The 16,561-nt window shown below is 43.3% G+C and overlaps 1 protein-coding gene across 1 annotated transcript; it reads right to left on the bottom strand.

The window, feature by feature from the left end:
* Positions 1-4,398: 4,398 nt before the first annotated feature.
* Positions 4,399-8,792, bottom strand: LOC136482429 (uncharacterized). The gene is made up of 9 exons (XM_066479637.1): positions 8,431-8,792; positions 8,273-8,344; positions 8,083-8,157; positions 5,865-5,948; positions 5,655-5,724; positions 5,487-5,578; positions 5,159-5,200; positions 4,968-5,048; positions 4,399-4,878 (listed from the first exon to the last, which is right to left on the bottom strand). Exons 1-9 carry the CDS (start codon positions 8,473-8,475, stop codon positions 4,801-4,803), a joined length of 639 nt encoding a protein of 212 aa, XP_066335734.1. The 5' UTR covers positions 8,476-8,792; the 3' UTR covers positions 4,399-4,800.
* Between the last annotated feature and the right edge of the window lie 7,769 nt (positions 8,793-16,561).

A 16,561-nucleotide genomic window follows, 5' to 3' on the forward strand; every position in this document is an offset into this window, starting at 1 on the left:
TGATGTAAAATTTTGGTGGCTTGATATATGAACTCTGTTAGTGGTTTGCTGCTGAGTTGTACTGCTATTATTTGATTCAGGTTCAATATAATTATGCATGTAGTCATTTTGTGCAGCAGTGTAGATCTAAAATTATTTTCTCAGATGTAATGATTGGTGTGCATGTGGTAGATTCGGCACAGGCACGTTGTTAAATAAGAAACTGACACGTGGACAAACCAGTGAATGACACGTGTAACAGCCACGATAGGGCACGTGGGCCAATATAAATAAAATACATGGTACGAATCCATCCTACCACGTGGTCGACTCAGAAAAAGAAACATGGGTAGCTCAGGGCGCGACACGTGACCCAATAAAATACTAACACGCGGACATACAGCATCGAGACACATGGTCGAGTAAAACAAAGACACATGAGGTATTATGGTCACACCACGTGGACCAATAAAAATACGACACTTAGTCCAATGAAGAAGTGACACGTGACACAACCGCAACACAACACGGCACATGTGCCAATAGAAAACTAACAGATGGAACAACAGGGTCCCGACACGTGATCCAGTAAGAACCTGAAACGTGCAAGAACCAGAGATGGCCACGTTATGCAATCAGAATATGACACGTACCCAAACCATCTCCAATGCAACCGGCTATAGCATGTACTCGTGGAAAGCATCTCCAACGGAAGCACCCGCCAGCGCGGTTGCCCCCATGCCACGCATGCCAAAAGCAGTTCTATGATGATCAGTTTTCGTCAGTAGATCTATCCAATTCTATGACTAAATGTCTAGAATCGTCATAGAATTACAAGAATGACGCGAACTTCTATACTGAACCGTTTTTCAGTCATAAATTCGTCATAAAACTGAAATTATGTACGAATTTGGCTCCTTCAGTGACGAAAGCTGATCGTCATAGAAGTGGATATTCCTAGTAGTGTTTTGCAACATCCATATGTAACAATTGTAACGTACAGTTTAGAAACATCTGAAAACACTTGAAACATATATTTACAATATAGGGGAGGGAAGGCCAGGGTTGTTCGATTTCCGGTCAGTCGGGGCAAGGTGACTAGGACGTAGGTGAGCGGCGCAGGTGACTGGGACGCAGGTGAGCGAGGGTGCGTGGCACGGTCGACAATTGGGGGAGGGCATGGCGCGGCAGCCCAACGATCCGTGTGGTGGGGGAAGAGGACGGACAGGATGAGCGGCCACGCTGCTTCGGGCCGAGCGGATAATAAAAGGGAGTGGGGATTTGTATTTTTTAGTTTCTGAGAAAGATGGGGCCCGCTCCTATGAAGCCATGTCCGGACGGGAGTTATGGACGGACGACCGTGTTGGATCAGTATCTATTTTTTAAGCACAATACAATTACATGCTACACCACTATCGAGGAACACATCGTCTGAGTTTTTTTTTCAACGGTACAAATGCACACTAATATACTTGCAGTTGAGACTCATATGAACAGGTTTCACCATAAGTAACCTAACCAGTTGAGCTACTGCACTCAGTTGAAGTTGGTAGTTATTTCACAGCAAGTTAAAAAGTTACACCCCCAATTAAAGAGAAAAGTTCCGATCCTATATTACTTTACTACAAAATCTTGGACATTTTAGCTGAAAGTTGCTTTTACACAGACGGTTAATTTTTCCAGGTTCCTAGATTTTAATTCTCTGCGGCATGAAATTGTAATACCATCCCCCCTCCCCTCTTCTTTCTGAAATTGTGACCTGGTAGGACATAACTTCATAGCATATATGGCTCATTCCTACGTAGTACCTAGAATGTAGAAATTCAATTCAGAAAAGTGGTGGAACTCTCCGAGCTACACCTGTTTAAGATTCACGGGACTAATTCTCTAACCATTAAAAAGAGCGAATGTCAATCGTCACCAGGCTAAACTGATCGCTCCCCTCCACACTACATCCCCGCCCCGCGCTAATCCTCCCCCCCCAAAAAAAAAAAAACAAACACAAAAAAAAAAAAACACCCCACCCAAGACCACAAACCCAAAAAATAAACAACAACAAAACATCGAACCCACAACACCGCCCCCCCCCCCCACCCCCCCCCCCCCGCCCCCCGCTCCGCCCCCCCCCCCCCCACCCCCCCCCCCGCTCCCTCATACCGTTCGCGAACCGCTGCCCCCGCACGACCGAAGCTCGCCCTGCGGCCCGCGCACGACGCCTAGCTCCTCCCTCCTGCCCGCACAACCGCAGCTGCTTCGCCAGTTCGAAGCCACGCCTCCCAAGAATGTTCATAGTTCAGTCATTTTTCATCAATCATGAGACAACTTGCAAGATGTTCAGAGCCACCAGACATACCTTTGCTATTATGCTGGTTATATGTTACACTAATTTCTTTATTTGCAATAGCAATGCACACTTTACCTTTATCTAAACCTACTACAATGTTGTTTGATACATGAATGTGAGATGTTTATGCAGTTGTTCTTTCACAGTTACTAATGGAGTTCTTGACTGAAATTGGACGAGATTACTTATGCTAGCTTCTTTCCTTGCATGGCAGTGGCAGGCTGGAGTCGGTAACGGTGCTCATGGTGAGACCCCGCCGTCATGGAGGCTAGCATCCAAGCGCAGAACTCATGGTACCCAGGTCCACGACATGTCGGGACACTAGGGCGCAGCGACCTCAAGCCGCAGGCAGCAACACCCCTATGTCATGTGGCTTGTGTGAATCGCTGGTCGCGCTGATAGACCTGCTAATTGGATGGTATGTGCCTCGTGTTGCAATGAGCCTCGAAGAAGAAGAACTCATTGCCTCAAGTGAGTTGAGCCTTCAAATCTCCCATTGTTTCATGATCTCAGTCATTTGTTTCTCAATGTCATATATGTATTTTGGCTTGGGAACTCAAACAAAAAAATAAAGAAAAAAATCTACTTTTTGTTTGGGCAGAAAATTGCTACTCTTGAGTGGCATAGTTATGCTGTTGAGCATTGTACTGATAAATGTATAAAATCAATAGTTAACCATGGTAGTTATTGCTATAAAAACATTTCAGAACAGTACTGAAGGCAGGACAAGAACCCAAGGAAATTCTTGAGTTGCGGTAGGACAATAACCCGAGGCAATTCTTGAGTTGCGGCAGGACAATAACCCAAGGCAATTCAGAACTGCCTGTGTTTTGACTATGAAGGATTCACTCCTTACCATTTGTTTAACTATTATTGGCACCCATGTGAGCCCCTTAATAAATCATACTTGAACAACTTACAAGGATGGCCCATACTATGGATAAGAAGGAAGAAAATTTATGCTGACTTTGAATTTTCATAGGTCACCATGGATAACCTATGAATTATTTTTGGGTTAACTAGAACTGTATATTTGAACATATTTTGTTTCATATTTGGCTACTAAAATAAGATTCTCATAGATTAGTCAAACAAGCTAGACAATTTGCTCCTTAATCACGTGCTTTTGTATTATGAAAGAAAAGTAGTCATTCTGGTATGTGTATCATGATTCGAGCCGTCCAAAAAAAAAATGGGGGGAAAGTTTTATGCTCATAGCAACATATGGGTTTGAACAAAATTTTATTATATATTGTCATGCTTTATTGTATTGGCTTGGCTTAATGTTGTGCACTTGTATTTGCATGTATTACTGCATGATCCAGTAGCTTCATGCACGGGTGACAATTGCTGAAGTGATAATTGATAAATTTCAGAGCTGTGAAGGGCTTTGGCTTCCTTATAAAAATGATTGATTGCAGGTGGTGTAAAACTTGCAAAGTTGATCATTCATTGTATCAATCTGCATTTCAGGTAATAGAGGAGACAAAAGTAATATAGGATAACTTGTATCCATCTACATTTAAGGTAATATAGGATGACTTGTCGAGATGTTAGTGTGATTTGATGTACTCATTATATTATAATATAATTTCATTATCATTTCTAACATGTCTCTTTTCTACAATGGTAGATATTTAACCTTTGATCACTTTTGATTATGAACTTTGTGCTTGCTTTGATTCAAAGAAATCCAGGTTAATTATGTGTTTCGGTGTTAACTGTGTGATTCAAGTGATTTTTCATATGTTTTACCCGTATGAGTGTCATGGGATCCTACTTATACCCGTAGCAACGTACGGCCACTCAACTAGTAACTAGTTGAATAATTTTTAGTCCATAAAGATCAAAATAGGCAGACTAATTATCAGTTCACTAGTCATGGACTAGTTAGTCCATTAATCCATGGATATGAGCTAATTGGACTAGTTATCAGTCCTAGCTCATCTAAATAGGTCCTTAGATAGGGATAAAAACAGAACAAATATTTTCTGATTACTCAAAGGGGTTCATAGTAAATGGATAATCCGTATCTTAATCCAAACATTCAACAAAACTGAGGGGAAAAACAATGACCCACATTCATGTATTCATATCTGTACATAGCCTTTCAAGTCCGGATCCGTTTTCATCCCTACACTTGTGCTCTTCGTAACAACTGCAAAGAACACAGCATCACAATTCAGAGATGAGATTGTATATATCAGTACATTACAAATCATACAAATTGCCCCACTCCTTCAAGTGAAACAGACTGTAAGTACAACCTCATCACAATTTGTAATGGCAAGTCATGAGATTGGAGCATCCTTGTTCACTCCACAGGTGCGCCTGTCTTGGTTTAACGTTTAAATTAAAAAAAATACAAGAATCACGGATTCACTATGAGGTATCCCCAGATATGCTTTCTGTGTGATGTTTCTCCGGGTGAGTGCGGTAAGAATTTGATCAGAAACAATAGCTCCAAAATTGCTAGGCTAAGTAGACAGTGCGTCGTGAATTAGCTTATTTGCGATCTCCTTTGAGAGCCCCATGACGCTATCACTAGAACCAACCTGCACAAGTCAAGGAGCTAGTTCACATTTGTATGAATGGAAACAAAAACCCTATAAGACAACCAAGATAAAGTGAATGAGACACTGACCACTGCTTCGACAAATGGCAGTGTCAATGGATGTTCAAGCAGCAAGCCACCTGCAACCCTAAATACTACTCCCTCATCGATCTAGCAAAGAGGGCAGAGAAAAACTCAGTGACATAACAACATGACAAATATGAAAATACTGAAGCTCGTGATGGTAACCCAGCATTCAAGTAGAATAAATGAGCACATACCAAACTCTCGATGACCTCTTCTGGTATATCGTGGAAATAAATCTGCAGAGTGTAGAATGATAATGCAAAACTTCCTTGGTCAATTATCATACACAAATATTACATTTAAGACAAAAACTTCCTTTTGACACAATAAATTTGAAGAATCTTGTCTAGTAAATATTCATTCCCCTACATCAGTGAATTTCATTTGTATAGAATATCTATATAGCGATTATGCATCTGCACTGGACATCTATCCTCTTGCACTAGTAAATCTTATTTGAATGGCAACATAACAAGAGTAGCCTTGATGAAATAGTCCTTTTGGTTAAAAAGAGAAAATTACCTCAGCTTTGTCCAAACTTCCAAGTCTCTTCCCAGTTGTAAGATTAGTTACAACTACAGACCCAACAGTTGACACATGACCTCCAGAATAGCCTGGAGAAGATAATGATTCACTTAATAAACAAATGCATTAAAACATTGTGAATCAGACGTGTAGTGGACAACAAACCTTTCAGGAATTGGTGTGCTTCTTCCTTGGTGGTTGGCTTTTCTCTAATAATCCCTTCATGGACGACCACCTCAAAGTCAACTACAATTCAGTATGTAATCGTACAAATGATAACACACTAGCAAATGATAAAGGAGAAGATACATTCCACCACAGCTGTGGCATACAAATTCCATCCAAATTAGGAGTGCAGAGGTAATCGAGACATACTATGTCAGAAGTGATCAGGAGTGTTGGTTGATTGCCTTCTTTCTGGTAGTCAGCAAGGTTCAGTCTGGACATGATAGCATCAGCCTGAAAGATGCTTAACGTGGTTAACTCCATGCTGGGGGAGAAAAAAACTGTTGGTGCTAGAAAAACAACCAAGGCCCAATTTGGTTTGATATTTCTTTAGCCTCCTTATCCTCCCACAGAAAGAAGTATTAGTTTTCATGTAGCTTTAAAAACAAGTATATGTGCAAAATATGTTCGTCTAACACCAGCAAAACTGAAGCCCATGTTGAAGTCAATCCTAACCATTACATTTTGATCACAAATCCAGGCAGACTAATGTAGGAACTAGATGGGGCAAAGACACAGCAAAATGTAAATACCATCAATTGCAACACATTGATGGACCATTTTGTGCATCGAATCTGTTGTGCAATATGATCTGCACCCAGAAAATTTACAAACACTTTAAGGAACTTCCTAATTTATGCTTCAGATGGCCACCTAAAGAAGTTGCAAACTTAGCCAACTTGCTAAGAGCTATCAACTGACCAACAATAATATAGTTAAAAGATCATAAATCAGATCCCAAGTGAACTTTAGTCATAATTTTGCACCAAACTATCAAGGAAGCTACAAAAATAAAAAAAATTACAAACATTTTTTAATGATGCTTAGGATCACTCAACAACTGACTTATATCGTGTAATGCATGAACACCTGATCTTTTTCACTAAGTATCACAATGGGGCATATCTGTGCACATAACTATTACATCCATTAATGCTGATATTGAGATGGCAAACAGGCCTTATTGCATAGGTATGCTTGCAATAACACTTACTACTGAGTGAAAAAAAAAAGAAATACACATGCATAAAAAGGATATGAATGGTATGTTGAGAAACCAAATTGCATCCTAGAAACTCTTAGAAAATCAATAAAACGAGTTGACTTTATTTAAAAGCAATCATGGTACTATGGTAAAAACTAATGGTTTGGTTTGAAATCAACACCCAAAATAAGCCTCTCAAATCTTGTTTTACATTCTTTTGGAGATCTGATGGTCCTCAATTAGTTATGCAAATTCAGGAAAAAAAAAACTAAGGAGGAAACTGAAGCAGTGGGCAGCAAATACAAAACCGAAAAAAAAAACAGAATACGATGAGTCGATGATTCATCCAAGGCTTCATAATCATTGTTTGCACACACAAAAGTATAATTATATGATCGATGCCTTCAGCAGCCTTGAGAAAGAGGATCACTTTCTTTGTTGCTGGATGGCCAGGTTCAGCTCATGACCATGTATATTGACTGATACTTTGGTCAAGCATTCATATAAGTTTCCACTACCCCTGAACCTGGATGTTACGGCAGCGCCTACTTCACCTGCACTGCCTGAAGCCGGCTCGTCAGCGGTATCCAGTACGGCAACAACACAGAAGAGGAGTGAACGTGCCAAGTTTCCAAGTACTCGTACTACTGGGCCTCAATGGGCTTGATCCCTAGGCACTAGAAGCAGCTGTGCTGCTGGGACAACCCACCGGCAAGCCGGATGTATAAATGAGGAGCTCTGCTCAGAGAGAGAAACAACATGTATTGAACCCAAACAAACCCAACTATAATCATTCCTCCGATCTCCAACCCCGTGCTCTGCTTCTTCTTTCCCAAGTCTATCTTCCTATCTCCTTCCCCAATTCAGTTACCTTAACACTGGAGTATACTTTATTTTTTCAAACCGATTTGTGTACAAAATTCCTGCATACATTGCTGAACACTGTTTCTATATATTCAGGGAAATATTATCTTGTCGATCAGGTTATCTAATAGAAAAGGCCTTTTATAGGTCTTTGGAAATGAAAAAAGTACCACCTACTGAACTTTCATGTGCGTTTTCGTGCGATTGAGGAAAATGTCAGTATATCGCATAGTATCATATAACAAAATGGAAATTGAAAAACAATATTTCATTTTAAACTCCCAATACAAAGCACAAAAGGACTGGCTTACTACAAGTATAGAACATTATATACTAAAAACTTGCAGCCCCCAGCAACACATTCGCAATTGAGCCACACAAATCATCACATTGGCAACTGGATGTAACTGCAGAACTCCCGAGTCTGTAATACTGAAGGTCCGAAGCTACAACATAGCACAACGCAGAGCATTGTCTCACCAAAGGGGGCGAAAAAAAGCAGGGCATTTTTGTGTCTACCTTGGCCTCCGCGAGGACCATCACCAAGTCATCAGGATTCTCCCTCCTGATGCTCTTCTCGTCGATGTCCGCAGTCTGAAACCACATAAATAAACACAAACAAATCCCATAAGCATTCCATTTCACCGGCAGAATCAGAGCCGCCAGCGGCGGTTGGGAGCAAGCCAAGCAGCAGAGCAGCACGACCCACCATGACTTGGAACTCCAGCCCCATCTCCTCGAGGATGTGCTTTCGCGCCACCGACGACGACCCCAGGATCAGCTGCGACGCGACGAAGCCACCGGCGGTCAGGACAAGGTGAGGAAGAGGAACGGGTTGTCATTGGATTGAAATTGGTGAGGGCGAACCTTGAAGGGCTGCTGGCTGGCGGGCGGTGAGGAGTCCGTGGCCATGGGGCTCTTGCGCACGGTGAGGCGAGGGGGGCGGGGGGAGGGCCGCGTCGGCGGGGTTCCGGGAAGACGGGGGCGGTGCTGCTGGGGACAGAGTGCGGCAGCCGCAAAACCTGTGGGGGAGAGGATATGGCCCCCTGGGGCGAAAAGCTAGAAGGCGCGCTGGGAAAATTGCAATTACGTCCACGGATAAACGAGTTTAGGTGACACTGTCACAATGAGTTGAAAATATAATTAATCAGTACTAAATTGTTATTAGTAGAACTAGAAAAGTCCAAACATTATAAACTTTTGACTAACGTTGAACCAAATATGCACAGGTTTCGTATAAATATAAAGGTACATGTGTCGTTACATTCATATTGAAAATGTTTTCTAACAAGATTTGGTCAACGTTGCAAAAAAAAAAGTCAGGTGAAAGAAAATAGAACAAAATATGTCTTTATAGCTTAGGCATTGTTCACTTATGTTATGAGACGTACTATCTCAACGAACAAACAGTGTTTTTCTCTAACAATAAATCAGCGAACGTCATGTCTTTTCAGCAAAACGAACCGGACCTTATACATCTTCTAAAAGGAGAAGTACAATAGGTGATGTAATCTGTAAGTAAATAACAATTAAGAATAATATGTCCTCTAAACAAGTAGAACTAGATGATAACCCGCACATTGCTACGGGAATTTTGCAGTGCTATATACGCGGGAGAAATATTTCTTTTTTTTCTTCATGACTGTAGCCCCAAATATTAATGGAAAACAATGATTCATCTTTAGTAAAGCCTAACAAAACGTCTATCAATCAAATAGATATCTTGATATGTAAAGAAAATACACGTATCTGGTATATGACAAAAAAGGAAGCCATCTAACTGCTCACCTAGGCCTTGTTTAGTTGGCGAAATTTTTTGGGAAATGGTACTGTAGCATTTTCGTTGTTATCTGGCAATTAGTGTCCAATCATAGTCTAATTAGGCTTAAAAGATTCGTCTCGTGAATTTCGTCTAAACTGTGTAATTAGTTTTATTTTTTATTTATATTTAATGTTTTATGCATGTGTCCAAAGATTTGATGTGACGGGGAATCTTGAAAAATTTTGCAAAATTTTGGGAACTAAACACTACCCTATACAACTTGTAGAAACACATTATGCAGTTTGCGAGGTGCTGTCTTAGTCTCCTCTCCAAGGGACCAAAGTTGCAGATTAGATTTTTGTCAAAAAAACACACACACGTGGATAGATAACAGACCTAGAGTATCAGTTGTGAGACCCAGCTTAAGAAAACCATCACACGTCACTATCGTTCCGCTATACAGTACAAAATATCTTCCATCTCAACCAGGTGATTCTAGGCACGAACCTCGTGACGGTCGAGGTGGAGCGCAGTATCCCGCTGGTATGTCACGACGGCTGATCGAGCTGGGACTGGGAGAAGCCCAGCGGAGGCGGCGCGACACGGTGCAGCGCTGCCGAGCGGGGCAGGGCATGGCTAGCCGGAGCAGGGTGGCCGGCGAGTGTACGCAGAGCAGAGTTATCTAGGGCTTGTTTGGCTAGTTTACAAGATGCTTTTGTTGATTTAAATGACTGATTTGCTTAGAGAGAAAAATATTATATCATATATATATATATATATAAGTTGGCTTATATGAGCAGCCGAACATGCCTTAAACTCTGTTGCAGCGACCGTTCATTTTGTTTTTCATGCATTTGCAGTGGCTATTCGGTGCATTTATTAGGGTAGAGAAATCGGTGGTGCGTTCTGGCAGAGGAATCGACGGTGGAATACAATAATTTATACGCCTCTTTGGTTGGCACGTAAGAAGGAACCGGCGAGTCCACAGACTAACGGCTGCTCAGTTCATGTAGCACAAACGCTGACGTGGTTTTGCGAAATCGGTTAGAAATCTGCTAGTGGGTTCCTTCTATATAGGTATAGTAGATAACACAATTGTTAGATAAATGTGAAGCCGTATTCGAGATAGGATGGCTAAGAAGAATCAAGGTATATAGTTGGGTGTTATTTTATTTGAGAAAATTTTAACCGCAGTCCTCTGAGCAGATGTCACTTAGCTCTCCGTTCTTTAAAAGTGCAACTTTGGGTCCCAAAACTCGTCCCGAATGCCACTAGAGGTCCAAATGGGCCACGACCCGATCTGCTCGCCTCCGTGGCGTTCCAGCGTGGCGCGGACGTGGATTCCGGCCCAAAAACAGACTCACGCGGCCGGCCCCCTTTCCGCTTGGGCGGGCTTGTGGCGGCCTCACGGCCTCTGGAGGTAGGCGCGGCCACGCCAGGGGCGGGCGCGGCGGCCAGGAAGCACGCGGAGGCTCGCCGTTGCCAGGAAGGCCCTCACGTCCGTCGGGCTCACCGCCGACAGGAAGGCCCTCGCGTCCACCGTCTTCGCTGTCGGCTCCAAAGAGATGTAGGTGGCCGGCTCCAGAGCAATGTGCAAGGAAAGCGCCGGCCATAGTTTTATAGGCGTCGCCTAGGCGAGGCGTCCAGGCGTACCCAGCTCGCCTTGGGAAACAGTGGCGCCTTGTCCCCTAGGCGCCGCCTAGGCGTCCAGGCGTACCAAGCACTCGCCTGGACGCCTAACCGCCTTTAAAACTATGGCGCCGGCGTGGTCGTGGGCTCTGGCATCGGCGGCGCGACCTCGTGAGGAAGGCCATGTCCCTCCATATCAGCCAGTGTTCAACAAGGTAATGCAGAGAAGAGCCAACAGAGAAGAGGAAGGATCATGGAGCAGTGAAAGAAAATGCAGAGAAGAGCCAGCATCATATCTGATTGAAAGAAAGAAGATATGAAAATTTCAGGCCTATGTTGACTATTTGTATGGAGAGATCTCTTGTATGGATATAATTATGCTTCTGAAATGTTCAGGGACATTTGAAATGTAATGAGATGGTTGCGTGCATTGTAGAACTGTCTTATGTGCAATGAAATGGCCTATTGGTGCTGCTTGCATCTACATCTATATTTTTCTGTGATGGTTGCCAGCATTCAGTTAGCTCAATCTGAACATATGCTAAAATGCATGTATAGGGCCTCTATTGTGTGTTTGAGCTATTCCAGGATATACTTGCTTGAAGTATGAAGTATTTGTTCATTTTGCCTGTACTTCTATTACCATGCAAATTTCTGTGGTAAGGCTCACTGGGTCTCCATACAATTTTTTCTACAGCCCAAGAGAATGTCTTAATATTTTCTGGTTTTCTCTTCTACATATATAGACAGCCATGAGCTACGGCCATAAAAACATATATATTAGCTAGTGATCTGAAACATGTATTGCAATTAACCACATATATGTAAGAGTGAGGCATAAAACATAGCCATAAAAGACCATTTAGTTTGCCACTATAGAGTTGCAACTGTGGCACTGGTACATATGTTTTGGTGCCATTCTACAATGTTATGGTGCTACCTGTACAAGCATCTTTCTCAGACATAGATGCTACGGTCACAGACTAATTATTTCCCAAAGGCTGTGGCATTCACAAAAGAGCAAAAGTTGTCATGACTAACTAATTCCCAAAAGTTGTCATGGCTAACTAATTCCCAAAAGTTGTCTTCACTAACTATTTCCCAAAAGTCTTCACTAACTATTTCCCGAAAGTTGTACATATCTTCACCCGAAAGTTGTACAGATCTTCACTAACTTTTTTAGTCCTTGGTTTTCTTTGGAGCCTTTTTCTGTCCTGGTGCAGTCCTCTTCCTCTTTGCTGCAGTCTTGCTTTCCTTGGTGGCTGTTGTTAGAGGTACTGGCCTTCCCAACGGCCTGTTGGTGTTGATGAACACTGAATTTGGCAGTGGCCCTACATGCTGATATGGAATGGATGAATCTGATCCCTGCCAAATAAAGATGGTGACCAACATTAGTGGATACATCAAACAACAAAATTGATAACAGTAGGCATGTGAAGTAGATAACCTTTTCCATCATTTGCAGTAACATGTGGTCGAGCTCATATTGGACATCAGCTGGGAGTATACTGGTGCATCACCAGTTTGTGTCAGGTGGTCATATGCTGATGCCATAGCAGTAGGTTCTTCATGGCCTTCTGTGAATACCTGAGAATTTTGGGGACCTTCATGGCCTTCTGTGAATACCTGAGAATTTTGTGGACCTTCATGGCCTACAAACTGAGATTCTGGGGTATCCTATAGGTTTACAAATGGCAGTATGTCATCAAAATAATTTAAATGGCAGACAATTAGCTGTAGTACATGATCAACCTCTGACATTGTGATTTTCTCCTTTGTAGTAGCTGCACTTGATGACCACTCCATGTTTGGAAATTGATGGTCCATGTTTTCCTTGAATTTCCTATGGCTCCTTCCTCCTACACCTGGGTGGTCTTCCTACTCTTTTTTCATACTTAGGTGGAAGAACTGTAGGACCATTTACATTTTCCCACAGTGTAATGTCTCTACATGGAATGACTTTACTTTCATATGCTCTGCTAAATGCTTCAAGAGAGTAGCACTCATGGACAACACTTTCAACTAGAATTATTTCATGCCTTAAGCATGATATAGCGTGCTGACAGGGAATTCCTGTGAGATTCCACTTCCTGCATTCACATATCTTTGCTCTAATGTCCACAATGTACTTAAACACCCTTTCAAGTACTTGGAATAAACCATTTCCAGATGGCATAGCATAGCATATGTTGGCAAGTTCTGCATTCTTTGCTACTTTCTTCCTAATCTTAGGACAGATAGGACCAACAAACTGCTTAGACAATTCCTTTTGCTTGTTATAGTGCCTAGTCATTAGTTGTTGTTTGATCTTTTCTAACATGGAAAGAATTGGCAAGTCCCTAGTTTCCAGTATGTAACTATTAAATACCTCACAATTGTTGTTCAGAAGCAGATCAGTCTTAGGAAATTCAGCAAAGTAAGCCCTTACCCATGTGTTCGAGGGCATCTTCTCCAACCAATTAAATGCAGCATGGCTGAGTGCCTTCAGCTTCTCCATGTGATATTGCCACTTTTGCTCTGTACTAGCTCTTGCACAGGTCCACAGCTGTTTTTTAAGTATTTCACCTTTGAAACCAACATCCCTGAAGTTTGCATACAAATGCCTCACACAGAATCGATGCTCTGACTTAGGGAAGGTTTCTTCAACTACTGGAATTAGACCCTGCAACAAGAGGTGTGAATTAACAACCAAATAAACTTAGAGAAAACGGTGTTGTTGTGCTTGAACTTTACCTTCTGTTTATTAGTCATAATCGTCTTGGTCAAAATACAGAACCAATGTCTTCATCCTATCAACCACTGAACACATAGCATTTGTATCTGCATCAGTAAGCATAAGCCGCAAGCCATCTTGCATTTCCTTTCCTGGCAGCAACCAATGCACCTTCAAGGCAGTGTTGCTCTCATAGCCAAGTTGTTGAGCAATGTCATCAAACCACAAAGTGGACCAAGTATCAACATCACAGTAATCAAACTAGCTTATCCTCTCATCCACATAGGACCTCAAATTTCCCGAACCAACGAAAAATCCACCATGATTGTCGATGCGGGACCCACAGGATACCCCGCAAGGGAGAGAGAAGATCTAGTTCAACTAGGACTCTTCCCATGTAATCTTGGTAGTAGAACTATTAAGTAATCCTACTAGGAAATCTCATTGTAAACCGACTAGGACTCTGGCCTCCTGACTATATAAAGGAGGGCAGGGCTCCTAGGAGGAGGCCAATGGTACAACACAGCATATCGCAATCAATCCAACGCAAAGGCTAAGGCCGACTGGACATAAGGTTATTACTCGATCTACGATTGAGGGCCTGAACCAGGATAAATCGGCTGTCTCTTGCGTTAACCGTCGAGTTCGGCATACGCCGAAGCCCGAACATACTGCCCTGGGTACCCCCGTGGCAGGCTATCGGTGGTCAAACATCGACAGCTGGTGCGCCAGGTAGGGGGCTTTCGACGACTTTGCATCCAAGAGCTCGATGGACCTCGACAACATAATCTTCCTGACGGGATCAACTTTCATCTTCGGCTCATGGATCTGCGAGGCAGACAACAACGGCAAGCTTCAGGGCCATCTCCTCAAAGATCCAGATCATCATAAAGAATTTCCTATTTCAACAACTGCAGCGGATCAGCTCACCAGGAGATTCGCGCAGCTCATAGTATCCAATTCAAATCAGATTTCACGACCACTCGTATCCGATTCGAATTCAAGCTCCAAGGCAAAGTTTTATCCAAGTGCTTTCAAGAAACCGAGTTCTTTTTTGGCAAGATTCTAGAGCACAACCCAAAACAACTCGGATTACCCTCAGAGTTCTCTCAAGAAGTCGAGTTCTTTTCCATTTGGGCTCGACAACATGGCAAAATCCTACCCAGGGAAGCATTTTCGTTGTTATCTGGCAATTAGTGTCCAATCATAGTCTAATTAGGCTTAAAAGATTCGTCTCGTGAATTTCGTCTAAACTGTGTAATTAGTTTTATTTTTTATTTATATTTAATGTTTTATGCATGTGTCCAAAGATTTGATGTGACGGGGAATCTTGAAAAATTTTGCAAAATTTTGGGAACTAAACACTACCCTATACAACTTGTAGAAACACATTATGCAGTTTGCGAGGTGCTGTCTTAGTCTCCTCTCCAAGGGACCAAAGTTGCAGATTAGATTTTTGTCAAAAAAACACACACACGTGGATAGATAACAGACCTAGAGTATCAGTTGTGAGACCCAGCTTAAGAAAACCATCACACGTCACTATCGTTCCGCTATACAGTACAAAATATCTTCCATCTCAACCAGGTGATTCTAGGCACGAACCTCGTGACGGTCGAGGTGGAGCGCAGTATCCCGCTGGTATGTCACGACGGCTGATCGAGCTGGGACTGGGAGAAGCCCAGCGGAGGCGGCGCGACACGGTGCAGCGCTGCCGAGCGGGGCAGGGCATGGCTAGCCGGAGCAGGGTGGCCGGCGAGTGTACGCAGAGCAGAGTTATCTAGGGCTTGTTTGGCTAGTTTACAAGATGCTTTTGTTGATTTAAATGACTGATTTGCTTAGAGAGAAAAATATTATATCATATATATATATATATATAAGTTGGCTTATATGAGCAGCCGAACATGCCTTAAACTCTGTTGCAGCGACCGTTCATTTTGTTTTTCATGCATTTGCAGTGGCTATTCGGTGCATTTATTAGGGTAGAGAAATCGGTGGTGCGTTCTGGCAGAGGAATCGACGGTGGAATACAATAATTTATACGCCTCTTTGGTTGGCACGTAAGAAGGAACCGGCGAGTCCACAGACTAACGGCTGCTCAGTTCATGTAGCACAAACGCTGACGTGGTTTTGCGAAATCGGTTAGAAATCTGCTAGTGGGTTCCTTCTATATAGGTATAGTAGATAACACAATTGTTAGATAAATGTGAAGCCGTATTCGAGATAGGATGGCTAAGAAGAATCAAGGTATATAGTTGGGTGTTATTTTATTTGAGAAAATTTTAACCGCAGTCCTCTGAGCAGATGTCACTTAGCTCTCCGTTCTTTAAAAGTGCAACTTTGGGTCCCAAAACTCGTCCCGAATGCCACTAGAGGTCCAAATGGGCCACGACCCGATCTGCTCGCCTCCGTGGCGTTCCAGCGTGGCGCGGACGTGGATTCCGGCCCAAAAACAGACTCACGCGGCCGGCCCCCTTTCCGCTTGGGCGGGCTTGTGGCGGCCTCACGGCCTCTGGAGGTAGGCGCGGCCACGCCAGGGGCGGGCGCGGCGGCCAGGAAGCACGCGGAGGCTCGCCGTTGCCAGGAAGGCCCTCACGTCCGTCGGGCTCACCGCCGACAGGAAGGCCCTCGCGTCCACCGTCTTCGCTGTCGGCTCCAAAGAGATGTAGGTGGCCGGCTCCAGAGCAATGTGCAAGGAAAGCGCCGGCCATAGTTTTATAGGCGTCGCCTAGGCGAGGCGTCCAGGCGTACCCAGCTCGCCTTGGGAAACAGTGGCGCCTTGTCCCCTAGGCGCCGCCTAGGCGTCCAGGCGTACCAAGCACTCGCCTGGACGCCTAACCGCCTTTAAAACTATGGCGCCGGCGTGGTCGTGGGCTCTGGCATCGGCGGCGCGA

This window comes from Miscanthus floridulus, chromosome 9, assembly GCF_019320115.1.
Source record: "Miscanthus floridulus cultivar M001 chromosome 9, ASM1932011v1, whole genome shotgun sequence".
Taxonomy (NCBI): Eukaryota; Viridiplantae; Streptophyta; class Magnoliopsida; order Poales; family Poaceae; genus Miscanthus; species Miscanthus floridulus.